Genomic DNA, 9,832 nt, shown 5'->3' with positions numbered 1-9,832 from the left:
AGTTTCTCCTGCCCTCTTCACTCCTACCCCCAAACTTCTGCCCCATGCTGTCTTCTCAGAGTACTGCATATGTCCCAGTGGGCAAAACTGGTTTTAAAAAGGTTTTAAAGCTATTGACTCAAACCGAGTTTAATACATTTAAATTAATAAATACTGAAGGTAAAACTATCGAGGATAGTAAGGGGGTTTAAAGAAGCTGCTGGTCAGCTAAACAAAGCTATGAGGTTTTACACTGTTAGCATAAAGATCCTAGTTAAAGAACAAAACAACTTACACACATACTTCTTATGCTACTCCCTACACACTGATGAACATTTGCATCACTCAGAGACCAGGTACTACACCGGCTGCAGCTGCCAAAAATGCTGGTTGGGGTAGTCGCATTGAAACCAAATTCTGCTGTGTTCTCTCCAGCAACTTGTCCTAGCACATCTATGGGGAAGATGGTGTAGCAGTACAACTCAAAAGGAAGTGCCAGAAACTCAAAATACTTTGAAAAATGTGTCATTTTATTTGTACACTTCCAAAGTTGTACGTAGAAACTTATAGTACAGTCCTGTAAATTTACTCATTGCTAGAAGAACTGCCAGGGACATGGGAAGGTATTTATTGATTGATCATCAAGTTAGAGGGGAATAAACAAAACAAAAAAAAAGGGGGAGGGGGAGAAATTAAAAAAGTTATGGAACTTTTTTTTTGTTTTGTTTTTAATCCCCAAGTACAAATTTTATAAATACAAAACAAATTCACAAATTACTTTGAATGCTAAATAAATATCTACTTAATAAACTCAGACTGAATACCTTCAGCCAGCACTGGTACAGTACTTAAAAGATATGCAGTTGTACTCATTCATGTGTAGTGTTGAGAAGATATGCTCAAACAAGTTTAAACATACACACAGTTTCTTCAACTGTGCTACAGCAGAAGATTTTATCTGAGTTGATAAAGCCCTCAATACCACAGCTCCTACAAAATCTAGAGGATGAAACAAGGTCATTTGGTGCAGGAAAAAACAAGGTACTTATATTTGGACACATGAATGTATTAAAAATGTACAAAACCTCTGTAAACCAGTACTGTATCCAGTACATCTATCAAAATTATTAGACACTGAATAAAACTGTAGCAAAGGTAATCTTTCCTACGTTCTCCTGAGTGCTTAATATTACGTTGAGAATATAGTGCAGGCCACACTTCAAGGTGGTTAAACAGTTGTTATTGCTTTATACAGGTATGACGACTGCGTGATTTAACATTTCATTTTAATGAACATAACAGATTCCCTCAAAAAATCCTTTGAAAGGCAGAGGTTAGATTCGTGACTTCTTTGCCGCGGGAGCAGCATGGTCCACGTTACCAGATGTGATCGGAAGTCCAAGCTTTTGAGCCTGAATGTGGAAGAAAGCTTGAAGTCTAGTTCCAGCTTTTGCTTCACTTGTGTTACGAGGGTTGTATTCAAAGCAGTTCGAAAACATCAGCTCAATGTCTTCAATGAATTCCGCTAGTAAATAAAATGTAAAAAAATTAGCATCTCAAGTCATCAGACAGCAGTATGGTAAAGCAGTATGACACCACTGAATTAGTACAGTGATCCAACAGTCGCAACACAAACATGTCTTTACAGACATGTCAAGTTTCTATCATTATATTAGTGAAGTGCCATGTAAACATTCTTAAATTTCTCTGATTATCAATAAAGGAAATACAAATCAAGCAGTAACAATACTACCTTTCCTAAATATTTCATCAGTGTCACTCACTGACACCAAAGGCTTGAGAAATTACCAGCAGTTTCTCAGCTGCTCATTTCTTACCTGTCTGTACATCATGTATTTTGGCGGTAAAAGAACTATGTTCAACAAGTCTTATTTAAAAAATATCAGTAAATGCTCTTTTAAAAAAAAAAAACAAAACAAAACACAAACCAGAACACTACAAAACCCCACACCAAACACAATTTCAGCTTTCTAATCCTCTGACAAAGCTCTATTTTAGGACAAGATTTTAAAGAGAGAGAACAGGGTTCATTACCTCTTTCAAAAAAGAATACTTACATGCTAACTTATATTCACATTTATTCACTTTTTCACGGATTATATTTAAGGCAATAGGTTTTTTGATGATATCATAGTAGTCTGGTACCTTAAAGCAGAAAAAAAAAAGATTCATAAACAAACAAATGGAAGCTTAAAATTCTACCTATGTAAAAAATTAAGCAAATCATGCATTAGCAGAAAGCATTTTGGTTTTGTTTTTAAATAAAACTGAGAAGTCCCAAGCAACCACCTCCATTTCCTGAACTGAGTATTAGTTTTCAGGTACTGCTGCTCTGTTTTTTATAGCAGACCACAACAAACATTAGCCAGCAATTCAATGAATAAATCTAATCCTAAATATCCTGTAAGAAAATTGCATGAGCAGATAAGCATTACGGTGTTCCAGCTATTCCCATCTGTCAAGCACAAAAATTATTTCCAAGATCTTAAAACTTTTCATTTTCCTGTAACATATTACAATATTAAAAGCACCTTAAACATGAGTAATGACCATTTTTACTCCACCACTATTCACTGTCTTGCAGTCTTGCAAGAGAAATGAAATCCTGAGATTCTATTTAGTTGTTTCGAAGAGAAGGCAGTGAACCTTTCTGGTTTCAGGACACAGTGTGCAAGTACCAGAGATAAACAGCCACAGTGCTTATGTGATAAAAGTAAGGGGAGGAAAAGGATTGCCTAACCCTTAAGGGCACTGATCATTTGGATCACAAATTTTGAATTCAAGGTAAGCACCAAGCTTAGGGTGACTCTGTCTCACTCACAAAGTGGGGCGGGGGAGAGCGAAAGAAAAAGATATTTGATTGAAATTTGACACCCCCCCCCTTTTTTTTAAAAAAACAACAAACCCACATGCACCATTATGTATGTTTTAAAACTAAGTTCCTGGTTATGACCTGTTACTACATCAAGTGCAACCTGGAAATAAACCTAGAGAAAGAATTAGTAGAGATACAGAATTAGATTGACACATTTTTAATTCCTTTTCCATTAGGAGTGCTGTTTACATAAGTACTAAAAAGAAAGGTAATTTTCTCTTTCTGGCTTGCTATGCACTGATCATTCAATACATTCTTTACATTGTCTTAAAGGCAACAAAAAGTTTAAACCAAAATTTCTATCACAATGAAGAAAATATGGGTCACTCAGGTATGGATTTTTCTTTCCTAAGTATACAGAGACTATCCCTTAGTGATTGATTCAGGCAAACTGGAATGCACTGAATTCTAGCAGTTTCTTTTCAGGATCAAAATTAAGTTGTATTCGCCATCCCTCCTAAAGAAGCTGCCTTGCATTCACCAGATTATTGCACTTTCCAGTGTAATTCCTGTACTCTAGTAGGCAGAGCTAGTCTCCGTTTCATTCAAAATTCCTCTCCTCCTCTGTGCTTTCATCTTTCATTCACATTTGTACATAATTCTTTCTGTCCAGATACATTAATCCTTCCAGCTACCTGTCACTGAATTCAGAGTTTCAAGTCTTCATTTAACAGCTATCACTGTTAATTTTAATAGAGCACTTAAACACCAAGCTCTAGTTCCTGCAAGAATGCCTGTGCAGAGTTGCTCCAGAGGGCTTGGAGAGGACAGGCACTTTGTTAGGGTATGATAGTTCAGCAGTGCCTTACCACTGACAAGCCAGTGCAGCCTGCAGAAAAGCAGACATGCTCTGGGAACTTTTATTGTAATATAAACCTCTAAAGCAGCGCTTACTTTGGGTACCTACTTTACCATCAAGTATTTTAAAATCTAAACAAGAGGGAAATTAAATTAAGAACTAAGGTAAGAAATCATCTTTTTACTGCATTATAGTTAACATCAGAGTGAAGCTGTTCCTACCTTGTTATTTTATTGCAGGTCTGTTCTCAAAATACCTTTGTATAAATTGAAGATTAATTCAACTAATTAATTAATAACCATAAGCTTACCTTTAGCAGTCCTGTGCTCTATTTGTTTGGTTTGTGGGGTTTTTTTGGTTTTGTTTTTTTTTTCCCCTCAAATCAAAGCATTTCACATTATTAAATGCCTGATGGCAAGCATGGTTAAAATTTTCCCAATAACATGTCAATTGGAAAAGTTTTTTCTGGCATGAAATAGCTGAGCTAAAGTGGGAGAGTTCCTCTGAATCCCATTGCTTAGCTGTCTCCCCGTTTGGGCAGTTCTATAAAATCTCAAGTTTTACTGGCAGCAAACAGGATTCTCAATCATTATCATTCCCTCTACAGTTCTATGGGTTACCTGGATTTTAGAAACCAGTTTCATGAAAGGCCAGCTGTCGTCATGTCGTACCAGTTCCACTACAAGTTGTTCAAAAGCTGAGAGTTCATGGACTCCCCCTTGACGTCCTGAACTTCTCCTGTTCAATGAGGTTTGAGGAGATGATTCTGAAAAAAACAAACAACAAAACAAAACACCCCCCCACCAGATAAAAATAAAAACCTGACAAGTAAAATAAAAAAAATAATAAAAAAGTGAAACACCATTATTCTTAGGTACTAAAACTGTTGTTTCAGGGCACAACTCATGTAGTTTGGCTTCAGGTATTAACTATACTACAGCCTTGTTATTAACCACTAACTGTCTCTCTTGCTGTACAAAATGCAAAGTACCAGGACTTAGCTGGGTTCCCCCTCCGTTCTCCTTCATTGCATTAATTTTGGAAAAGATTTTTTCAATTTTAAAACAATTTGTTAAACACTTAAAGAAAAGCCCTATTAGAGAAAAACAGAATAAGCCGCTTGCTCATAACTTTTACTTCCACAAAACCTCTATTCAGAGTGGTTTTATCTGCTTTCAAGAGTAGTCAGCAGGGTGGTTAGAGGATAAGCCCAGAAACTCCCAATGGTGAAGGGCAGAAATGTTACAGAATACAAGGCTGCCACACTGGAGTGCAAGCTCTTTTACACTCTTCAGTCTCACAATGGGTCCATTTTGTTTTTAAAAGGTTATTGTAGCTTTCCAAGTATTTCCCTACCATCAAATACTTGGTATTAGCTTAACAAGCAAGGACACCGTTAGCCCTATACCAGATAGACACCATTTTAATTCTTGTAGCAGTTTCTTGTTGTTCGTGTATATTCCCAGTTTCACTACCTTGCCTACATCTGTGTTCTTCACTGTTTTAACTCTTCGATAAAACAAAATCATAAAAGCTATAAGTAAACATTTGTATTTGCATGGGTTAAGGCATAAATATCACTTTCACGTTTTCTGTCCACTTAATAGCAATTGCTCCATATTGCGTGCAATTATAAAATGTCAAATGGATATGAGAAATCTCCTTGGCAAATTAAGTATTTGTTCTTTAGATGACCGAAATTTTTTTTATGGTTTGCTTCTGTCACTGCAAATGAAGGGAACTGTCTTGTTGGAAGTGGTAAAAATTCCTTCAACCACCACTTGTAGTCTCCTTGCTCTACCACGCAAATATTATAGAACGGAACAGAATATTGTTTTCATTCTGGACAAACACATTTCTCTAACCTGTGGATTGTCGTTTCCTGCCTCTTCTCTTGGGTTCATTAACAGGAAGAGAAAGCTTTGAAGAGGAAACTGGGTACTTCCTAAGTCGTTCATTCGAGTCTGCAGTATCAACAATTCTAAATCCAAGAGAATTGGAAGGGCTATTTTCCAGTGTGTTATCAGCACTCTTTCTTCCTCTTCGTCTTCTTCGAGGACTGAGTAATTCCACAAATACATCTGCTTCTAATGAACTTTGGCTCTGACGAGTGGTCCGGCTATTAAGTCTTAAAGAAGGCTTTGTCACTGATGGAGGGGCCGATTTTACCTTTCTTAAACCCCTTCTGGTAACTTTAGATGAAGATTCAGTTTGCTTAGGTGTGTTTTGCTGACTCCGAGAAGTGTATCTTGCCTGACGCTGGCTGTTCTGACTTGAGAACGGATTGTTGAGTTTGGCTGCTCTCATTTTTAATGGAAACTTGACCTGGGGTCTTCCTTGCTTTGATGGGCTACAAAAAGTGAACAATTATGTTTATTCATCCCAAAATTCCATTCTTTCTTTTTTTCTCAGTCTTCTAATTCAGCATTTAAAAAACCCAGCATTCAAGGTTGGACTGGTAAACAGCTTGCTTTCAAGCTGATGCAGTCATCCAATTACCATTATCTTAAATACTGTTCAGAAGTCTCTTAATTAAATATTATGTGGAGGACATGCTTTAAAGAAATGCTTAGAATTCTAATCATCCTTGCAGCTTGTGCAATACGAATGCATTAACTGGAGCACCAGCTATCAATTTCTTAAAATCACTTACTTCTCACAGCAACTGTAACTACTAGGATTTTTGAACAATATTATCAGCTACATAAACTGCACTAAGTATAAAAGTTATGCTCTAGTCAGGGTTTATAGCTAATACCCGAGAAGGAAGATCCCAGAGATAAATTTACTTCTCAAGGAGATGCAAGTTCTCTCCAACTATTGAATCCCAACTGTCGGAGCTACAAATAATCTTGCTTCAGTAAATTCAAAAGACTGTACCAAAAAGAAGAAAAATACTCTGAGATCAGGAAAGTTTCCTTCAACTTTTATGCTCCTGGGATGTGTATCAAATTCATCACTTCACTGAAATTAACACATTGGATTACTGAGTTGTTTGGGGTCTTTTTTGTTTGCTTGGTTTTGGTGGGAGGGTTTCTTGGTGGTTTGTTGTAGGTTTTTTGCGGGGGTGGAGGGGTGATTTTTATTGTTTGAAACTCTCTCCACCTTATATTCAAACGGTAGGTGTACAGAACTGCAACTCTGATGGCCGTCTCTCACCCATACATCCAAGGCTAGAATTTTCATCTTGAAAAGTGAGTCTAAGTCCAGTGGACCTAACTTTTGTTAATATTAAACCCAACAGTAAGCACCAAATTCATAACAAGCTGCCCTTTTTTTAAAATAAACATTTTTTTCAGACTGGATTTTAAAGATATGTGCTTATGTGAAGAATTACTCCACCTAAGAATTAAGATGGTATTGCAGCAGGAAACCACTTTAACAGGTGTCTATTTACCTTATCTCTTCTTCCTCTTGAGATTCATCCTCCTCATCTTGCTCTTCTTCGTAATGCTCTTCCTCACTTTGTCCCATTTCATCATAGTTTGCCTCTTCTTCCCCTTCTCCTAGTCGTTCAGTAGTCTCTTCATCACTTTCCACAGAAGGTCTCTGTCTGGAGGAGAGGCGTCTAGAGCGCTGTTTTGGTCGGCACTCTGGACAAAACCAGTCTCCTTCAGGAATGACCTAGAAACAGAAGAGGAAAAAAAAAAAAAGGCAAGCATTAGTTACACGCAATTAAGTCATAAGAACTACTCAAGTTTTGTGTGAAAAGGAAGGATTTCTTTTTCCTCAGATACCTTCAGCTTGGGCCTGATACAGTAAGTATGATAGCCTCGATCGCAGCCATCACACAGCACCATGCTTTCTGCATCACCCTTCTTTCGACACACTTTACAGCGAGCATTGAGGATGGACTTTGACCAGATGACACTTCGATCCAATGTAGACAGATGAAGGAAGACTTGGGACAAGCTGGTAGAAGAAAGAAGTGACTCTCTCCAGCGATCCAAAACTGTTTTATAGGACCGTCCACCATCACTGGCATCTTCCATTGAAAAAAGGCATAAAAAAAAGGCAAAAAAAAAAAAAAGGCAGAATGATCAAACTTCTTTTTCAAGCATCCAGGTTATTCTAGACTATGCGGTAAGGCTCTGACTTTCAAACAGATAGCAGTAGTAAACTGGGATAATATTATAACCTTTGTCTTATCTCTTCAATAGTTGAATATTTCCTCCTTAGTTTCCAAGCTGCTGAAGCCATAAGATTTTACTCTTCAATACCAATTCAACTTAGAAGTTGCACATATATAGGACATGAGTAAGACATAAAAGTCTTACTCAGATGTCAACCTGGAAACCTAACAATTTGATTCAATTTATAAAGTATAAATGAAGATTAGTCAAGATAAAAAAAAAGCCCCAACCCCCACTACCAATTTACTTTTCCTTGTATGTACACTTTGAAATCCCCAAATATTTACATTTAAAGAAAGTACGTGGCATTAAACGGAGACTTCACTGGCAAAAAACAGCTTAAAGGGCTCTTCTCACCTGCACTTGCCCCAGTATAGTCTAGCAGACAATCTTTCAGCCTTCTCCCCACACCTCCATGCCTTTATGCCTGCCCTGCACTCTGCCTTCACAAGAACAAGCACATCTATGTGGTTAACCAGACTGGGTGACTGGTCTGGCTGAAATATAACTGTTCTGATATTTTTATAAGCAATGTAACACACATGAACTTGTGTGTGGTACACACCTAGTGGAAAACCAAGTAAGACCTAGGATCCTAATTAAGTTAGAAATAAGGGAGGGGGGCAGGGCTGAGAAATTATATTGTATTTTCAAATAGGTTTGGTTTGCAATCCAGGCCACTGAAGTGGCCACACAAATACACATGCAGAATAGCGAGGGGGGTGGTACTGAACAGGAATGAGCAGCTGGGAATTACAGAAGCAAATGGGCTGTTTGAGGAGCTGGAGAAACAAGAAGGTATAAATGACAGCCTGCACTGCTGCTGCTGAGCAGAAAGGGAATTTCTTTATGAATGTTGAAAGCTATTTCTTGCATTTTAAAACAGGAAGGTTTAAGGGGAGGAAGAGACAATGTAGCACTATTTTGATTATACAAACGTGCACAGATTTCCCTTCTAAAAGTGACAGTCCAGTTATTACTGTGTGATCTCTAGCTGATTAATGATGCACTCTGGTATAAAATGCCACCTTGCCTGCTGCACTAGTCACAGTGGGCAAAGGAATGGCCTACGATCCACCTGTCTGCCAAATGACGTCTCCTCAGGAATAGGAAGTGAAAATATCTAATAACAAATAAAATGAAAGAACAAAAATGAGACTAATTGCTCTCCTGGCAAAGCCTTTCTGCCTTCTCATCAACTGGCTGCCAGGATTTGCCTAATCTTGCATATATTTGCATTAACAGCAAGCAGCAGAAGAGAAGTGATGGGAGAAGGCAGAGGATAAACAGGCAACACAGCTTCATAAATAAAATAGAGCCACTCCCAAACAGCAAATACAAATCTGGATTTCCTAAAGTTTCCTATTACTCCATCCTCAGGTTTCCTGTCTCAAGCTCAGTCTTACTAAGGATAGTGGACAAGGTCCTTTTCACAGCACTACAGTACATCTCAATGTATTTTTTTTTAAATTCAGTAAGAAGAAAATTAAAACCGCTTGCCAGACACTAGACTCTAACATGAGACCCACTTCAGTTCTGCTGTGGATTTCTACTATAACTCTGGCAAAGACACTTTATCTTAAGCGTATATATAGTTTGGCAAGCATTTCTTTTGCTGACAATGGCAGTTTGAGCATTATTTTTTGGGGGGGTGGTTATTTTTAGCTTGGATTGGTTCACTAATATAGTTCATCACACAACACAACAAATATTTGCACTGCAAAACTGCAGTTGCAATATAGACATAGAAATTACTGACCATGACCCGCTTCAGCATGTCCCGCTGCTGAAAGGAACATGCCAAACGACTCCTGCTGTTTCAGATCCTAATTTGTAAAATAAGAATAACACTTTTTTCTTCCATCCATCATCTTTCTCATTTATATTGTTAACTTGGAGGGAAAAACGGCCTCTTCCTTTGTGTCTGAGCAGCTCTACATCGCGCAGTGGGATACCCCTCTGTCAGCTAAGCCCTCCAAGCCTTGCTACAATGCAAATGAAGTTGCTTGACAGATCTATGCACTC

The 9,832-nt window shown here is 37.8% G+C and overlaps 1 protein-coding gene across 3 annotated transcripts in view; it reads right to left on the bottom strand.

The window, feature by feature from the left end:
- Positions 1-488: 488 nt before the first annotated feature.
- BAZ1A (bromodomain adjacent to zinc finger domain 1A) overlaps positions 489-9,832 on the bottom strand; it is a 66,579-nt gene continuing 57,235 nt past the window's right edge. For all 3 annotated transcript variants that reach the window (XM_069783997.1, XM_069783998.1, XM_069783996.1), the window contains 6 exons: positions 7,412-7,659; positions 7,072-7,298; positions 5,540-6,024; positions 4,295-4,440; positions 2,058-2,145; positions 489-1,504 (listed from right to left, as the gene is read on the bottom strand). In XM_069783997.1, coding sequence (XP_069640098.1) covers positions 1,314-1,504; positions 2,058-2,145; positions 4,295-4,440; positions 5,540-6,024; positions 7,072-7,298; positions 7,412-7,659 — 1,385 coding nt within the window. In that variant the 3' untranslated portion in view covers positions 489-1,313. The remainder of the gene's footprint in view (positions 1,505-2,057; positions 2,146-4,294; positions 4,441-5,539; positions 6,025-7,071; positions 7,299-7,411; positions 7,660-9,832) is intronic.

Source organism: Haliaeetus albicilla, chromosome 5 (genome assembly GCF_947461875.1).
Source record: "Haliaeetus albicilla chromosome 5, bHalAlb1.1, whole genome shotgun sequence".
In the NCBI taxonomy this organism is placed as follows: domain Eukaryota; kingdom Metazoa; phylum Chordata; class Aves; order Accipitriformes; family Accipitridae; genus Haliaeetus; species Haliaeetus albicilla.
Note: the sequence above shows the minus strand (reverse complement) of the source record. Positions and strands in the feature narration are given on the sequence as shown.